This window comes from Jaculus jaculus, chromosome 7, assembly GCF_020740685.1.
Source record: "Jaculus jaculus isolate mJacJac1 chromosome 7, mJacJac1.mat.Y.cur, whole genome shotgun sequence".
NCBI lineage: Eukaryota > Metazoa > Chordata > Mammalia > Rodentia > Dipodidae > Jaculus > Jaculus jaculus.
The window spans coordinates 123,842,288-123,861,470 of record NC_059108.1 but is presented as its reverse complement, the minus strand read 5'-3'; the positions used below and the strand labels follow the sequence as shown (position 1 = coordinate 123,861,470).

General features: G+C 42.9%; 1 protein-coding gene across 4 annotated transcripts in view; it reads left to right on the top strand.

Annotated features, from left to right (window-relative positions):
• The window catches only part of Dcaf5 (DDB1 and CUL4 associated factor 5), a 120,793-nt gene that overhangs the window by 85,305 nt on the left and 16,305 nt on the right, over positions 1-19,183 (top strand). For all 4 annotated transcript variants that reach the window (XM_045154274.1, XM_004649281.2, XM_045154276.1 and 1 more), the window contains one exon: positions 3,704-3,770. In XM_045154274.1, the coding sequence (XP_045010209.1) occupies positions 3,704-3,770 (67 nt within the window). The remainder of the gene's footprint in view (positions 1-3,703; positions 3,771-19,183) is intronic.

The following is a 19,183-nucleotide window of genomic DNA, read 5'->3' as shown; positions in this document are numbered from 1 at the left end:
TGACCTCTGCCTCCTGAGTACTGGGATTAAAGGCGTGTGCCACCACACCCAGCTAGGATCCTGCTTTTAACCCAGTCTGCAAACCTATGTCTTTTGGTTGGGGCATTGAGGTTGTTGCTATTGAGATATTATTGAAAGGTGTGTATTTATTTTTGCCGTTTTTTATAGTTCTTCCGGTTTTACCTTTGCTCCCTTAGGTTAACTAGTTTTTGAGTATTGTTTGTTTTTTTCCAGGTTCCTTATATGTATGCTTTTCTTTTTCTTCAGCATGGAGGATTCTTCCAAGTATTTTCTGTAGAGCTGGTTTTGTCTTCACATATTCTTTTAGCCTGTTTTTGTTGTAAAATGTCCTTATTTCTCCATCTCTAGTACCCATTGTGTTAGGTAATTATCTCCAACTATAATATGTATTTGTCAAAATTATTTGGGCTGGTAGCTTAGGGAATTTCAGGTCTTATCTGGCTCCTATCATTTCTTCTCAGAGTGGTCTTCTCAGAGTCTTAAGAAAGAGCTGCTCACTGTATTCTGTCATTTTGCATATGAGGAAACTGAGTCCAGTCAGTAAATTGCTTTTAACAGCCTAGCCATATCTTCAACCCAAATTGCTTTTTTTTAAATACATTTTTAAATTATTTATTTATTTATTTATTTGAGAGCGACAGACACAGAGAGAAAGACAGGTAGAGGGAGAGAGAGAGAATGGGCGCACCAGGGCTTCCAGCCTCTGCAAACGAACTCCAGACGCGTGCGCCCCCTTGTGCATCTGGCTAACGTGGGACCTGGGGAACCGAGCCTCGAACCGGGGTCCTTAGGCTTCACAGGCAAGCGCTTAACCGCTAAGCCATCTCTCCAGCCCCCAAATTGCTTTTTAATTGATTACATACAAAGTATTTAATAATGTCTTTTCTATTTAATTTTTTATTCTTTTTGTTATTTTTGATTTGTGGTTTTTTGAGATAGGGTCACATTCTAGCCCAGGCTGAATTCACTATGTAGCATCAGGGGGACCTAAAACTCAAGGTGATCCTCCTACTGCTGCCTCCCAAGTGCTAGGATTAAAGATGTGTGCTACCACGCGTGGATCTTTCTTTCTTTTTTAAATTTGTAAACATTTTTATGTTGCTAAACATCAAGTATAGGCCTTTTTTTTCACATTCTGAACAAACACTACCACTGAGCTTCATCCTCAGCGCATTTAGTCACATTTATGGTAGGCATGAGGGTTATGTGTATGCTGGACTTAAAGCAGTTTTTAGAATCTGACCAAATCTTTTGTTTTTTTGAGAACGTCTTGCTACATAGCTCTAGCTAGTTTGAAATTTGCCTGGTAGACTAGGCTGGCCTCAAACTTATAACATTCCTTTTACCTCTACCTCCTAAGTGCTGGGGTTACAGGCATGTGCTACCAGACGTGACCACAAAGTCTTTTTCAAGTGAGTTTTCTTTGCAAAACTGTCCGTCTTTGTTTTTCTAGGGAAAAATAAGCAGATAGAGCCAAAATGCAGGAAGTAATCTTGACCTCAAGTTAGAGTAAAGTAGTTGTGTCGGTATTTGGAGGTATATGACTTCCCAAATCAATGAGGGCTGGTAGACGATGCTTTTGAGAGTCTCAGTTAGCAGATCTGGCAGTGGTGTGCCTTGTCAGAGCATGCGCTTTGACGCTGTTGCCTGTGCTGCTGGCGCTGGCTTGTGATTGGGTTGGCAGTGGCTTCCTTCTCAGGTCAGGGAGGGTGTTTGGCCTTGTGTTAATCTCTGTGGTGTTGCATGCCCGTAATCTCAGCATTCAGGAAGGTGAGACGGGAGGATCACAAGTACTATCAAGATTCAGTCTCCAGGCCATGCATGGTGGCACATGCCTTTAATCCCAGCACTTGGGAGGCAGAGATAGCAAGATCACCATGAGTTCGAGACCACCTTGAGAATACATAGTGGATTCCAAGTCCGCTTGGGCTACAGTAAGACCCTACCTTGAACCCCCCCAAAGAAAAATTAAAATATAAAAATAAAAGATTTAGTCTCCCTCTAAAAAAAAGTGCATTTCAGAGGTATAGTATGGTTTTAACGTGTGTAAAGCCGTGGATTCAGTCCCCGAATCCCAAAACCTTAACAAGAGACGAGCTGGGGAGATGGGCTCAGAGGGTAAGCCCGCTCAGTGCACAAGCATGAGGGCCTGGGTTTGTACAAAGTTGAGTATGGGTCCACATCCTGTAAACCTGAACTTTTGAGTGGAGCAGAGACAGGATGATCCCTTGCTAGGATTAAAGGGGTACACCACCACACCAGCTTTTTTATTTATTTGAGGGAGAGAATATGGGCACTTCAGGCCTCCTGCCCCTGCACATGAACTTTAGATTCATGTGCCACTTTGTGCATCTGGCTTTATTTGGATACTGGGAAATCAAGCCCAGACCTTCAGACTTCATAAGTAAGCCCTTTAGCCACTGAGCCCTATCTCCATATCCCCTCCCTTTTTATTTGTTTCAAATATTCATTTATTTATTGGTGTTTTGAGGTGGGGTGTCTCTCTAGCCCAGGCTGACCTGGAGTTCACTACATAGTTTCAAGGTGGCCTTGAACTTATGGCAGTCTTCCTACCTCTGCCTCCTGAGTGCTGGGATCAAAGGCATGCGCCACCACATCTGGCTGTAAAATTTCATTTATTTAACTGTGCATTCATGTGTGTGTCCCCACACAACACATGTGCTCATTAAGGCCTCTTACCACTCCAAATGAATACCAAATGAATACTTTTTGCATCTTCCTTATGTGAGTGGCTGGGAATTGAACCTGGACTTGCAGGATTTGCAAGCAAGCGTTTAACCACAGAACTATTTCCCAGCCTCAGAATTTCCTCCCTTTTAAAGGTTGATATTTCATTGTACATACTGCCACATTTTGCTTACCCATTCATTTTTCAGTAGATGCTTGGGTAGCTTTCACCTTCTGGCTACTGTGAATAGTTCCGTGTACACAGATCCTCTTGTTTTCAGTGTTCAGATAGATACTTAGGGTAAGAATTACTGGCTTACATGGGAACTTTCATTTTTCCCCAAGGTAGCATCTCACTCTAGCTCAGGCTGACCTGGAATTCACTGTGTAGTCCCAAGGTGGCCCCTAATGCACAGCAATCTACCTACCTCTGCCTTCTGAGTGCTAGGATTAAAGGTGTGTACCACCATGCCTGGCTAATATGGTAACTTTTTGAGGAATTAATGTATAATTTTCCTCAGAGCCTGTCTCATTTTATAGTTCCACTTGTAGTGCTAAGAAACAGGGGCTCTACTTTTTCCACATCCTTGTCAGTACTGCCTTTTTTTCCTGGTAACAGGGTATACTATGGTATTTCTCATTGTGGTTTTAAGTTGCATGCCCATAATTATGAGTGATCCTGAGCATAACTTCCTGAATTTACTGACTATTTGCATAGCATCTTTGAAGAAATGTTTATTCATATCCTTTCCTTATTTTTAATTTAGTTGGGTTTTTTGTTGTTGCTCATTGTTAGCCACTGAATTTTTTGATCTGCAAGGATTTTTACAAAGATACTTGCTGCTTGACAGCTTAAACATATGCTATTAAAGTTTTTTTTCTGTACAGAATGATACATCATAAATCTGTTTATTATTCTGTTATACCCATTGTTTTAGGTAATTATCTCCAACTATAAAATAATATATAAAATGTATTTTTTTTGTCCCAACAGTATATCCTTTCAGGCTCTGATGACTTCAACCTGTACATGTGGCGAATCCCTGCAGATCCAGAAGCAGGTGAGTTTGTGCCTGCTGTGAACCCTCACCCCACTCTGCTGAGAGGACGCATCTGTCATAACACAGGTGTATTTTCTCTTTTAACTAGTAACCAATGTAACAGAAAAATGACCAAAGGAGATTTTTTTTGTTTTTGTTTTTTTGAGGTAGGGTCTCTCTCTATCCCAGGCTGACCTCGAATTTGCTTTGTAGTCTCAGCCTGGCCTCAAATTCACTGTGATCTTCCTACCTCTGCCTCCTGAGTTCTAGAATTAAAGGCGTGTGCTACCACACCTGGCCAAAGGGGATTTTAAGATAAAAATTACAATCCATGTTTAACTTATATCTGGTACAAATGATGCTGAGATAGTTTCCTCCTGCAACAGTTTTCGTTGCTGTGTTGGGGTGGGTGGTCACTCCAATAAGGCTTCTCTGTATAGCGCAAACTAGCCTAGAGCTTATATTCCTTCTGCCTCAGCCTCCTCAGCACTGAGCTTATACTTAGGGTATATTATGCTCTAGCATATCTAGTTCCAAGAATCTCCCCCCCCCCGCCCCGCCCCTCGGTTTTTCTAGGTATGGTCTCATTCTAGCCTAGGCTGACCTGGAATTTATTATGTCATCTCAGGCTAGCCTCAAACTCATGGCAGTCCTCCTACTTCTGCCTCCCCAGTAGGGGGGTGAAAGGTGTGCGCCACCACGCCCATCCTCCTAAGAATCTTTCTTTGGACTCCATAGATCTCCTTTATTTCCCAACTCTCCTATTCTACATCTGGAAGATGTTTTTTAAGGTTTTTTTGTTTTTGTTTTTGTTTTGTTTTTTTTTTTTTTGAGTAGGATTTCAGTCTACCTCAGGCTGACCTGTAATTCACTATGTAGTCTCAGAGTGGCCTCGAACTTGGAAGATTTTTTTTTTGAAAGAGCGATTAGGTTTTTTTTTAATGTTTTCATTTATTTATTTGAGAGAGAGAAAGAGGCAGATAGAGAATGGGCACTCAGGGCCTCCAGCCACTACAAATGAACTCCAGATGCATGCGCCCCCTTGTGCATCTGGCTTACGTGGGTCCTGGGGAGTTGAACCTGAGTCCTTTGGCTTTCCAGGCAAATACCTTAACAGTTAAGCCATCTCTCCAGCCCCTAAAAATTATTTTTACCAGGCATGGTGACACACGCCTTTAATCCCAGCACACAGGAGGCAGAGGTAGGTTGACCACTGTGAGTGAAGGCCAGCTTGGACTACAGAGTGAGTTTCACATAAGCCTGGACTAGAGTGAGACTCTGTCTTGAGGGAAGAAAAAAATAAATAAATAAAATAAAATCTCCTTTGGTCAGAGAAAATCTTATTTTTGAGCCTCTTGCTGCTGCATACGAACTTCAAGCGCATTGTGCTACTTTGTGTCCTAACTTTCAGACCTGGGCCAACGAGCTTCATAAGCCCTTAGCCGCCGAGCCGTCCCGCAACCTAGCTTAACAGGTTACTTTTTTTTGTCCCCCATCCCCAGCCTCGGTTACCCTGGGGGCTCTCCTGAGTAGGGTTATGGTACTCACTGTGTAGTCCTGAAGGCCTCAGTCAGGCTATGGAGTGAGGGGTGGGGGAGGCACCATGCCTCAGGGTATTCCTACCCACTGGGGCTCTTGCGGTCTTTCCTCCCCCTCTTATGCATGTTCCCTGACCATGTGGCAGGCCTGTTGGCAGTCTGATTTAGTGTTAAGTTCCCTGTAACCTGGATTTTTGCTTTGATGGCTTTTGATTGATCACTGTTGTTTGTTACCATCACCTTTGGGCTGGTTGTCGGGCTAGCTGTGAGAGTTTCATTCATGCCTGGGCACGGTGGCGTACGCCTTCAATCCCAGCACTCGGGAGGCAGAGGTAGGAGGATCGCCATGAGTTCGAGGCCACCCTACCTACTTGCTCTGGAATCTCTCCCATGCCCCTGCAGCTGTGTAGAGTGACACACGTGTGGTGGGCACTTGGGCTATCCTTTTGTCTTGCTCATGGGTCTCGTCTGTCTGCTCCCGTGCAGCTGCTCTGCAGTAACTTCTAACCCTGGTGCTCAGCTAGCTTTGTTTTTGCTTTTTTGTTATTATTGCTCTTGCCCTTTTTTTTTTTTTTTTCTTTCGAGGTAGGGTTTCCTTTCCTCTGGTCCAGGCTGACCTGAAATTCACTCTGTAGTCTCAGGGTGGCCTCAAACTCACAGCAATTCTACTTCTGCTTTGAGTGTTGGGATTAAAGACATGTGCCACCACACGTGGCTTGTTTTTGCTTTTTTTTTTTTTATTGACAACTTCCATAATTGTAAACAATATGCCATGATAATGCTCTGCCAACCCCCTGCCCACTTTCCCCTTTGAAACTCCATTCTTGGTCATATCCCCTCACTCTCTCCATCAGTCTCGCTTTTATTCTGATGTCAGCATCTTTTCCTCCTATTACGATGGTCTGTGTAGGTGGTGTCAGCACTGTGAGGTCGTGGATATCCAGGCCATTTTGTGTACTTTTTGTTTTTGTTGTTGTTGTTGTTTGGAGGTAGGGTCTCACTCTGGCCCAGGCTGACCTGGAATTCACTGTGTAGTCTCAGGGTGGCCTCAAACTCCCAGTGATCGATCCTCCTACCTCTGCCTCCCGAGTGCTGAGGTTAAAGGTGTGTGCCACCATGCCCAGCTCCGTTGTTTTTGCTTTTTAAAAATAATTTTATTTATTTGCAAGGACAGTGAGAGAATATCGGTGTACCACGACCTCCAGACACATGCCACCTCGTGCATCTGGTTTTAAGTGGATGCTGGGGAATTGAAACCAGGCCTTCAGACTTTATAAACAAACACCTCTAACCACTAAGCTATCTCTCCAGCTGTTTTTAATTGTTGAAGTAGGGTCTTGATTGAGCCCAAGCTGACCCACAATTCACTGTGTAGGCTTCAAATTCACAGCAATCCTCCTACCTCTGCCTCCTAAGTGCTGTGATTAAAGACATGCTCCACCATGCCCCCCATTTATTTATCTTTTGGGGAGAGAGAATGGAGCACATAGAGAGTGGGGGCACCAGGGCCTCCAGTCACTGCAAACGAACCTCAAATGCATGCGCCACCATGTGCCTTAACCACTAAGCCATCTCTTCAGCCCACCATTTTTTAAAAATATTTATTTGAGAGAGAGAGAGCGAGAGAGAAAGGCAGATAGGGAGAGAATGGATGCACTAGGGCCTCTAGCCACTGGTTATGAACTCCAGACACTTGTGCCACCTTGTGTATCTGGCTTACATGGGTACTGGAAATTGAACCTGGTTTCTTCAGCTTTGCAGATGAGTGCCTTAGCCACTAAACCATCTCTCCAGTCCCCTCTTCCCTTCCCTCCTCTCCCTTCCCCTGCCCTGTGAGGTAGGGTCTCTAGCTTAGGCTGACCTGGAATTCACTATGTATTCTCAGGGTAGTCTTGAACTCACAGTGATCCTCCTACCTGTGCCTCCCGAGTGCTGGGATTAAAGGCATGCGCCACCACACCTGGCTTTCCTGTTTTCTTTTTAAGTCTTGATTTTACATGCTTCCCTCATCCTTCTCCACATCCTGCTAATTGTTTTACATACAATCATTAGGGCTTTCCCTTTTGTTGATCTCCTTTGCATTGTTAACTAAAGCGAACCCTTCTCTGTGGATGGGTAGATGTAGATGTGTTTACTGGGCTTTGGGTGACTCCATACATAAAAGAACTACTTCTGTACTTTCTCCAGATATAAGGAAAGCCTTAAGCTTTCCATCAATTTGAACTTAAGCCTTTGAGCTTTCAAACTTCATTTTTTCATAATAGTGTCTGTCCTTAACTGCTTCGGGAATGTTACTGCTAGCAAAATGTCTACTTTTTTTTTTTTAACTGAGAATAGCTCAATACAGTCATCTGCTCCAGGTGTTACATGACACCAGGCTGGAATGTGGCCATTAGAGGACCATGCCAAGTGCCTAACACAAGGTGTGTCTGTCTAGTGTTCAGAGTGGAGGGATGTTCTTGGCCTTGCCTATTGCTGAATAGGCAATATTATGAACAAACTTCTTCCTTTTAGAACTGTTGTATACTGGTGTCCTTTAGTGGGACCCAAGCCTTTTGCCCCCAGACCAGCCCTGCATAGGTTCTGTTCACTCCCAGCCACTTGTGAGTCAAGAAACCTCCTCCCAGGTGGAAGCTGCTGTTTTCCTAAGTTCAAAATGTTAAGTCAAATATTTTGGACTCAAAAAAAAGTGTGTGTGATGTGTATGGCACTTTTGCTCCAGTTAGCTGTGGTCAAGTTGTTAAACAAGTTATAGAAGGACTTTCCTTTGAAGCACATCCAGACTGGACAGCAGCAGTCTGCCTGGACAAAATCATGCTCTAGACTGGAGGTCATTATGGATCGAGTCTCCTACCTATGCAGGCTCTAGATTGATTATTTGAGGAATAATACTTGTTTTTAATTATGTCTTTTACCTGAACTTGAAAAGCTTTTATTTATTAAATCAGTATGAATCCTTAGAGAGGAAATGAAAGGCGTCCCTCCCTACTCCTTTATGACACTGTGCTCGTCACTCTGCCGCGTTTGTAGACAAAAGGAATAGGAAATAGCAAGAGCATTTAGATGAGATGTTTTGGGTTATTCCCCAGGTTATTTCTGTACTGCCTTAGGGAATGAGCCCCCTAGTCGGTCAGGACAACAGTAATACAAAGCCACAGCTAGGCAGCTTAAAAAGCAAATATTTGAGCTGGAAAGATAGCTTAGTGATTAAGGCACTTGCTGGCAAAGCCTAAGGACCTAGGTTTGATGCCTCAGTATCCTCATAAAGCCAAATGCACTAGTGGCTCATGTGTCTGGAGTTTGTTTGCAGTGACAAGAAGCCCTGGCATGTCCATTCTCTCTATCTTCCTCTTCTTTTCTGTCTCTCCCTCTCTAAATGAATAAGTAAATCATTTAAAAAGGAAAAAATTATTCTCTTATGGTTCTGGAAACTGGAAGTTCATGGTCCAGGTGCCAGCAAGCTGTGTTTCTCCTGAAGCTCTTGGCTGGCAGAGGACCATCTTCTCTGTCTAGGTGTTCTTCAAAGATACTGTGCTTGGTTATGTTGTACGTCCTCAAAGAAATGTTGGGCTTTCTGTTGGGCTGACTTCTGCCCTCTGGATTTGCCCTACATCTGCTTAACCACTGAAAGAATTCTACAGATGTGGTCAGCCAGGTCTGGAGAAAACTCAGCGGCTCATTGATTCTAAACTGTGCCACATGGTATTTCAGAAGTGCACCCAGTATCACATAAGTTCTGGGTGCCATAGACCTCACATCTGCTGAAGTCATACTTGAGTTGGCAGTATCTAGTTGTTTCCACCCAGGCTATAGCTGATCCTGAATGCTTGGGTTTCTCTGTTTCTAAGACCAGGACCTTACGATTATCCCCCTTGCTGCTTTCAGTAGCTGGTAGTTGAGGGCATTGCTCTCTCTATATCTCCCTCTACCATTGCATCGTCAGGCACAGAAAGTCTGTTCCTTTAATCAGCATCTTGCTCTTCATGTAACGAAAGCACCTTTTCCAATTATTTTTAGCAAGCCTTGAGTCATTTTGGAATTCTGCCTTCTTGCCACTATTCTGACAGCATAAACCTACCTACCTTCTTTTCTCTTACTCGTGAATCAATCCTTCCTTTCCTTTCCTTTCCTTTCCTTTCCTTTCCTTTCCTTTCCTTTCCTTTCCTTTCCTTTCCTTTCCTTTCCTTTTCCTTTTCCTTTTCCTTTTCCTTTTCCTTTTCCTTTTCCTTTTCCTTTTCCTTTTCCTTTTCCTTTTCCTTTTCCTTTCCCTTTCCCTTTTCCTTTCCCTTTCCTTTCCTTTCCTTTTTCCCTTTTCCCTTTTCCCTTTTCCCTTTTCCTTTTTCCTTTCTTTTCCTTTTTTAGAGGTAGGGTCTCACTCTAGTCCAGGCTGACCTGGAATTCACTATGTAGTCTCAGAGTGGCCTTGAACTCAAAGGTGATCCTCCTACCTCTGCCTCCCAAGTACTGGGATTAAAGGTGTGTGCCACCATACCTGGCTTTCCATTTTCTTGCTATGCTTCCGTACTCTTTTTCTTTACTTCTACTATTATAATTAAGTGCTTTCCAAAAAGTCTTCATATGCTCATAAAACTTTAATAAAAATACTGTTTATGACAAAATTTATGATACTAAAGTTCATCATTTCCACTTCTTTTAAAAAAAAAAAAACAACACTTTGGGCTGGAGAGATGGCTTAGCGGTTAAGCACTTGCCTGTGAAGCCTAAGGACCCCAGTTCAAGGCTCGATTCCCCAGGACCCAGGTTAGCCAGATGCACAAGGGGTCTCATGTGTCTGGAGTTCCTTTGCAGTGGCTGGAAGCCCTGGCGCCCCCCTCCCCTGCCTCTTTCTCTCTGTGTCACTCTCAAACAAATAAATTAAAAAATATTTTTAAAAAACACTTTATATTTATTTATTTGACAGAGAAAGAGGGAGAGGGAGAGAATGGGTGCGCCAGGGCCTCCTGCAAATGAACTCCAGATGCATGCGCCCCCCTTGTGTCTCTGGCTAATGTGGGTTCAGGGGAATCGAGCCTGGGTCCTTTGGCTTTGCAGGCAAATGTCTTAGCCGTTAAGCCATCCCTCCAGCCTGGTTTCCACTTCTTTAGTGGGAGACATCTTGATGAAAGTTTAGTAATCCTAACTCTTCTGGCCTTGTTTCAAAGTTTGTACTGATGATGAAATAAAATTGGAATTTAGCACTTTCTGTTACAGTATTATAGTTGTGTATTTTTTTTATTATTATTTACTTGAGCCCATGGGTGGGGGACCAAGGTCTCTTGCTATTGAAAATGAATGCCAGATGTGTGTGCCAGCTTTACTTAGGTATTGGGGAACTGAACCCAGGCCATTAAGCTTGGCAAGCAACTACTTCAACTGCTGAGCAATCTCCCCAGCCCTGAAATACAGGTGTATAATTTTTTAATTAATTGTAAAATATTTTTAACAGATTCTTTTTTAAATATGTTTTATTCATTTAATTACTAGAGAGAGAAAGAGAGAAAATGGACACACTAGGGCCTCCAACTACTGTAGAGGAACTCCAGATGCACTTGTGCATATGTCTTACATGGATCCTAGAGAATTGAACCAGGATCCCTTGGCTTTGCAGGCAAATGCCTTAACCACTAAGCCATCTCTCCAGCCCTAAAATATTTTTTTTTCTTTTCTTTTTTTAATTGAGAGAGAGAGAGAGGGAAGGAGGGAGAGAGAGAGAGAGAGAGAGAATAGGCATACCACGGCCTCTAGGCACTGTAAACGAACTCCACACACCTTGTGCTTCTGGATTACGTGGGTCTTGGGGAATCAAACCTGGGTCCTTTGGCTTTGCAGGCAAGTGCCTTAGCCGCTAAGCCATCTCTCCAGCTCAATGTTTTTTATTTAATTTATTTGAGAGAGAGGGAGTGGGCACACCAGGGCCTCCAGCCACTGCAAATGAACTCCAGATGCATGTGCTGCCTTGTGCATCTGTCTTACATATAGGTGCTGGATAATTGAACCTGGGTTCTTAGGCTTTGTGGGCAAGTGCCTTAACTGCTAAGCCATCTCTCCAGCCCCAGGTGTGTAATTCTTTTATTTTTAATTTTTTAACTTTTAATTTTGTAATTAATTAATTTTTTAATTGCATGGGTACTGGGGAAAAGTGTTTTTTTTTCAAAGTCTTAAGCTTTTATATATATATTTTTTTTAATTTTTTTTTTTTTTCTGAGAGAAAGATGATGCATTCTGAGATGAAGATGGATGCATCAGGGCCTTTTGCCACTGCAAACTAATTCCAGACTTATCTGTCACCTTATGTGTCTGACTTTACTTGTGTACTGGGAATTAAATCCAGGCCAGCAGGCTTTGTGAGCAGGCACCTTTAATCCCTGAATCATCTCCCCAGCCCAAGGTTGGTTATTTTTATTTTATTTTATTTTATTTTATTTTTTGAGGTAGGGTCTCTCTAGCCCAGGCTGACCTGGAATTCACTATGTAGTCTCAGGATGGCCTCGAACTCACAGTGTGCCACTATACCTACCTCTTTTTTAAAAAACAAATAGTTGTTTTTAATTTATTTATAGAGAGGGGTAGAAGACAGACAGAGAGAATGGACATGCCAGGGTCTCCAGCCACTGCAAATGAACTCCAGACACATGTGCCATCATGTGCATCTGGCTCATAGGGATTTGGGGAATCAAACCTGGGTCCTTAGGCTTCACAGGCAAGTGCCTTAACTGCTAAGCCATCTCTCCAGCCCTAAAAACACTCCACAACTTTCAGCAAGCTAAAGAACACATCTAAGGTCTACCCGTAGTCCTTGACTTCTTGCTTTGAATGCTTCCATGAAGAAAAACCCTATAAGAAAACTTCAAATCTAACCTACTGCCTTCTTGACTGAAATGTTTAATTGCAGACTGAAGATAAGTACTTTTTTTCCTCTCTGTTCATACCTGTTTGAGTATATATGATACTGAGGCAGGCTAATAAAGAAAGCTGGCTTCCTGCTGTGTACCTTAATAACATACTCAGTACTCGATTCTAGATGACAAGCAAGCAGTCCGCACTTACTGGGTACCTGCTGTGTGTTGCGCAGTAAATACTAGGTGCTGAGGGAACCTTGAGTGGGAGCAAAGGCAAAAAAGGGCATCTTCTCTTCCCCCACATCTCCTTTCAGAAAGATCATCAATCAATTTTCTTTCTTCCTTTTATGGTTTGTTTTATTGCAGGTTGGGGGGACTTTATTTTTTAAATGCTACACATTAGATTTATTAGAAATGGTTTAGTGGTTAAGGAGCAGTCTGAAAAGCCTAAGGACCCCAGTTCAGTTCTCCAATGCCCACATAAAGCCAGTTATTTATTTACATCATACAGTTTTACAGTTTAAATTTTTTTTGTTTTGTTTCATTTTTTTGTTTTTTTTGAGGTGGGGTCTCACTCTGGCCCAGGCTGACCTGGAATTCACTATGTAGTCTCAGGATGGCTTTGAACTCATGGTGATCCTCCTATCTCTGCCTCCCTAGTGCTGGGATTAAAGGTGTGCACCACCAAGCCTGGCTTTTGTTTTGTTTTTCAAGGTAAGGTCTTATTCTAACCCAAGCTGACCTGGAATTCACTATGTAGTGTCAGGGTAGCCTTGAACTAACAGTGATTCTCTTACCTCTGCCTCTCAAGTGCTGGGATTAAAGGCATGTGCAACCACACCCAGCCATTATTTTTTAAAAATTTATTTATTTGCAAGCAGAGAGCAAATAAGCATGCCAAGGCCTCTAGCCACTACAGACAGGCTCTAGATGCACGTGCCACTTTGTGTTTCTGGCTTTATGTGGGTACTGGCGAACTGAACTCAGGTCATTAGGTTTTGTAGGCAAACACCTTAATCACTGAGCCATCTCTTCATCCCTATATTTTATTTTATTTTATTTCTTTATTTATTTTTCTTAAGGTAGGGTCTCACTCCAGTCCAGGCTGTCTTCGAACTCACACTGTAATCCCAGACTGGCCTTGAACTCACAGTGATTCTTTTACCTCTGCCTCCCAGAGGGCTAGAATTAAAGACATGCACTACCTCACCTGGTTGTATTTTTTTTAATGTTTTACTTATTTATTTGAGAGAGAAAGAGAGAAATAAGCCAAAAGAGAGAGACAGAGAAAGAATGGGCATGCCAGGGCCTTCGTAAGACACATGCATCAATCATATTGTGCATGTGGCTTTACGTGGGTACTGGGGAATTGAACCCAGGCCATCAAGCTTTGCAAGCAAGCACCTTGAATCACTGAACCACTTCTCCAGCCCTAGATTTGCCTTATAAATAGTTCCGGGGCTAAGGAGATGGCTCAGTGCATAAAGTGCTGGGTGTGCAAGCTTGAGGGCTTGAGTTTTTTGGGTTTTTTTTTTAAGAGTTTAAGAACAGCCTAGACAATTTTATCTTTCTATTTTATTTTATTTTATTTTTTAACTTATTTATTTGAGAGCGTCAGAGAAAGAGAAGGATGGGGAGAAAGAGAGAGAATGGGCGCACCAGGGCCTCCAGCCACTGCAAATGAACTCCAGATGCGTGCATCTGGCTAACATGGGTCCTGGGGAACTGAGCCTCGAACCGGGATCCTTCACAGGCAAGCGCTTAACCGCTAAGCCATCTCTCCAGCCCAAGGGCTTGAGTTTTGATCCTCAGCACCCACTTAAAATGTTAGGCACGCATGGTGATAGACTCCTATAATCCCAGTGCTGGGGAGGTGCAGACAGGGAGTCCGTGGAGTTCAGTTGCTAACTCTAGTCTAGCCAGTTTGGTTAAAAGAATTGTCTGTGGTTAAGTTGCTTGCCTGTGAAGTCTAAGGACTCAGGTTTGATAATCCCGGTCCCACAAAAGCCAGATGCACAAGGTCTAGAGTTTGTTTGCAGTGGCTAGTGGCCTCAGTGCATCCATTCTCTCCCTCTCCCTCTCTCTAATTAATAAGTAAAATAAAAATACTTAAAAAAAAAAAAAAAGAATAAGGTGGGACTGGGGAGATGGCTCAGTGGGTAAAGTGCTTGCTATGCAAGAATGATGACCTAATCTTAGATTCTCCAGCACCCGTAGAAAAAGCTGGCTGTGACAGTATCCTTAGAATATGCTGGCTACCTAGTCTTAGATGAACTGATAAGCTCTAGATTTGGCAATGAACTCTTATCGCAAAAGAAAATGAAAGCCAGGCATGGTGGCACATGCCTTTGATCCCAGCTCTCAGAAGGCAGAGGTAGGATTACTGTGAGCTTGAGGCCAACCTGGGACTGCAGAGTAAATTCCAGGTCAGCCTGGGCTTGAGTGAGACCCTACCTCAAAAAAAGAGAGAAAGAAGAAAGGATACCTGATGTTGACCTGTGGCCTCCACGTGCGCAAGTGCACACACATACATAAACACACACCAAAACAAGTAAGCAAGTTCTGGCTAAAAAGACTTAAGAGTGGGGTGAAGTGGGCTGGAGAGATGGCTTAGTGGTTAAGCGCTTGCCTGTGAAGCCTAAGGACCTTGGTTCGAGGTTCAATACCCCAGGACCCACGTTAGCCAGATGCACAAGGGTCGCATGTGTCTGGAGTTCATTTGCAGTGGCTAGAAGCCATAGTGAGCCCATTCTCTCTCTCTCTCTCTCCCTCTTTCTCTCTGTCTGTTGCTGTCAAATAAATAAAAATAAGCAAAAAAATTTTAAAAAAAAGAGTGGGATGAAGACATCTCCCCCACCCTCACAACCCCCAGGTAGGGTTTTGCTCTAGCCCAGCCCACACTGACCTGGAATTCACTATGTATCTCAGGGGGCCCTCAAACTTGTGGCAATCCTCCCATTTCTGCCTCCTGAGTGCTGGGACAACTTCTATACATGTAGACAATATACCATGATCAGAATCCCCTCTCACAACCTCCCTTTTTTACTCCTTCCTCCCCAACCCTCCTTACACTGAATCTCTTCTCTCCAACTCATCTCTCTTCTATTTCATGTCATCATTTTTCCCCTCCTATTATGCAGTCTTGTGTAGGTAGTATCAGTAGGTAGTGTGGGATCTGAATATTGAGCCACTTTGTGTCTAGATGATAGTATTGTAAGCATTCTTCCCTTTCTTTGGCTCTTAGTTTCTTTCCACTACCTCTTCCTCCCTGGTCCTTGGAGGATGTGATAGAGATGTCTCACTTAGTGCAGAGCACTCCACTGTCACTCCTCCTCAGCGCTATGATGTGTTTTTTAGTCACTCTAGTGGTAACCACCATGTGAAAAGAGAAGCAGCTTCTCTAACCAAAAATAAGTTACGGGCACTTGGGAGGCAGATGTGGAAGGACCACCATGAGTTTAAGAGACTACACAGTGAATTCCAGGTCAGCCTGGCTGGAGTGAAACCCTATCTCGAAAAACAAAGGGAATCATTCGTTAATATAATTAATATATGGGCATAAACATAACTGTTTAGAAGGCAGTTTGGTGAGCATAATATATGGATTTAGGGCTGGAGAGATAGTTCAGCAGTTAAGGCTCTTGTTTGAAAAGCCTGATGACCTGGGTTTGATTACGCAGTGCCCACATAAAGCCAGATACACGAAGTGGCACATGCATCTGGAGTTTGTTTGCAGCCACGAGAGTCTCTGGCATACCTATTCTTTCCTTGTCTTTCTCTCCTCTTGCAAATAAATAAAAATTTTCATCATTAAGAAAGTTCTCTGTTTTAATGATTTTCTTTAAAACTCCTTAGAGATTGAGACATTGTCCTTTGGTACCCTTCTGAATGACTGGTTCACTTGCCCCTGTGTGAAGACTACTCTTGATTCACCAGTATTTTATTTTTTTTATTTTTATTCAATTTTTTGAGAGAGAGAGACAGAGACAGAATGTGCCTATCAGGGCCTCCAGCCATTGCAAAAGTATCCTAGATGGATGCGCCACCTTCTGCATCTGGCTTTTGTGGGTCTTGGGGACTTGAACCTGGGTCCTTTGGCTTTGCAGCAAGTGCCTTAACTACTAAGCCAACCCTCATCAGTAATTTTAAAACTTCCCCTTATTTGACAAAATGTTCACGGAATGAGAGAGAGAAACATGCAGGCAGTAAGTAAGCTGTGGAGGTAGGTTGGAAACAGCTGTGAGTGTGTATTTGTGGACCTACGTAAAGTAAGTGCATAGACACTGTCATCCTTTTCCTAGACATGCATTCACTCTTAGTGCATTAGGCTTAGGCATCTGTTTTTTCCTCCCATGTAATTGGAAAACTGGTCTTGATTGGTCACACACAGTTGCAAACACATATGAAGTACATATGAGGAAAGAACTTAATTTTGTTTAATTGAGTATTGCTGCCTGTGGAGGCCTTTGAGCTTCACTGACAGTGCTGGCCTTCCCCATCTGGCTTCTCTCGTCTCGGAAGTGGTTACATGGTCCCCCATAGGCGGCCTCTGCTCCCTCTGTGTTGTCAGTGTCCCTGATTACGTTGCTCTGTGGTTTGACACTTGAAGCCTGCAACTGTTCACTTGGGCCTTTGTGGAGATGTTAAAGATTTGTTAGGTAAGTGTGCCCGGCAGAGAACTCTCTTTTGTCTCTCTTGTAATTCTATCAGTGGAGTCAAGAATGAGGTAGACTACTTAATGAGGCAGCTACTTAAAAAGCATCGCCATAGCAGGTGATTGTCCTGGCCTGCCCTTCAAGCTTTGTTCCAGAGAAAATGGTGAGGGGCGCCATTTGAATTTGTTCACTTACTGAGTATCCTTAGGTAGGACAGTGTGCAAAGTTGGACAGGCCATCAAAAGATAAACACTTTTTTTTTTTCTTTAGTAGCACTGGGATATAAACTGTATATAAACCCAGTCCTTGAGCATGCTAGGCAAATGATCTACCACTAGTCCACACCACTGGCCAATAGTTACTTTCTTGATTCAAAGAATTCTCACTATGAAGCCAGGAATGGTAGCACAAGGGGGTGTCTTTAATTCCAGTCCTCAGGAGGCAGAAGTAGGAGGATCACTGTGAATTTGAGGCCACCCTAAGACTACATAGTGAATTCCAAGTCAGCCTGGGCTAGAGTGAGACCCTACCTCGAAAAACAAAGCAAACAAAGAATTCTCATTATAAGAAGGATGAGCAAAGGGGTTTGTATGTGTGCACACACATACAATATAAAAGTGGGTTCTGAGCCAGGCGTGATGGCGCACGCCTTGAATCCCAGCACTTGAAAGGCAGAGCTAGGAGGATCTCCATGAGTTTGAAGCCACCCTGAGACTACACAGTTAATTCCAGGTCAGCCTGGGCCAGAGTGAGACCCTACTTCAAAAAAATAAACAAAAAAGCCAGGTGTGGTGGTGTCTGCCTTTAATCCCACCACTTGAGAGGCAGAGGTAGGAGGATTGCTGAGAGTTTGAGACCACCTAGAGACTACTAGAGACTACATAGTGAATCCCAGGTCAGCCTGAGCTAGATAGAGTGAGACCCTACCTAAAAAAAAAAAAGTGGATTCTGAAGTCCATAAAATAGATAATTAAGGAGACCTTGAAAAGCTTTGAGAGTTTGGCAGAATTTTCATGGAATAGACGTGTGTGTGTGTGTGTGTGTGATTTATTTATTTGAGAGAAAGCAAGAGGCAGATAGTGAGAGAAATAATATGGGTGTGTCAGGGCTTCCTACCACTGCAAACTAACTACAGATGAATACACCACTTAGTGCTTCCGGCTTTCTGTGGGTACTGAGGAATTGAACCAGGGCTGTCAAGCTTTGCAAGCAAATGCTCTTAACTGCTGAGCTTTATCTCTAGCCCTGGAATAGACATTTTAGAGGACTTTGAGAAAGGAATTCAACTACTCTTACTATAGTAAAGATACTATAAAAGAAATATCCAAAATGGATAACTGGAAAATACACTTAGTGCTACATGTAAGGTAATAGAGCCCACAGCTGGGTTTTTTTTTTTTCCTCCTTGCATTCTCATGCTTGTATTCCATAGACTAATACTCTCACATCTTTTTATTCATTCCTCAAATATTTAGGGTTGTCAAGGCTAGAAATGCGTTGAAATACAATGTGTCTCATAAGATGTATGAATGGTGTTAACTTAAAAACTTAAAAATTAAATGGTGGTCCTCAGATCAGATTGTGGCTACATTTAGAAGGCAAAACTATCAAGATTTCTTTCTAAAAAAAGGCAAGGGTTAAATAGCTTATGGTTTTTTTTTTTTAAGTGTTCATGTTAGTCACTTTTTTAGTGCGGACAAAATACCAGACCAGAAGCAACTTAGAGAAAGAAAATTGATTTTGACTTAGTTTCAGAGGGTAGTGTCCACCATGGTAGAAAAGCATGGCAGTAGCTGGAAGCCTGGGTCACACCAGCAGACAGGAAGCAGAGAGAGAAAAGCTTATAAAAAAATTATTTGTGGGCTGGAGAGATGGCTTAGCGGTTAAGCGCTTGCCTGTGAAGCCTAAGGACCTTAGTTCGAGGCTCGATTCTCCAGGACCCACGTTAGCCAGATGCACAAGGGGGTGCACACATCTGGTCTCAGTGTTATCAATATTTTTTCCTTCCAGCTCTCACAAAGGCATTTGTCCTACCTATTGATTGAGTTCCTAGTAGAGGGAAAAAACTCCAAAGACTGACAAGAAAATCAATAATGATTTTTATAGAAGTTGTATTGGAGATTGATTTTTGTACAAAATACCTACATGTCTTGTTCTATACCCATAAGTACCTCTGAGGACCACTTACCTACCTGATTGATTGATTGTTATTAGACAAAGAAAGGCATCAAGAAATCTTAACTGTAGGCCAGGTGTGGTGGCACATGCCTTTAATCTTTGCACTCGGGAGGCAGAGGTAGGAGGGTCCCTGAGTTCAAGGCCACCCTGAAATTACATACTGAATTCCAGCTCAGCTTGGGCTAGAGGGAGACCCTACCTCAAAAAAGAAGGAAGGGGGCTGG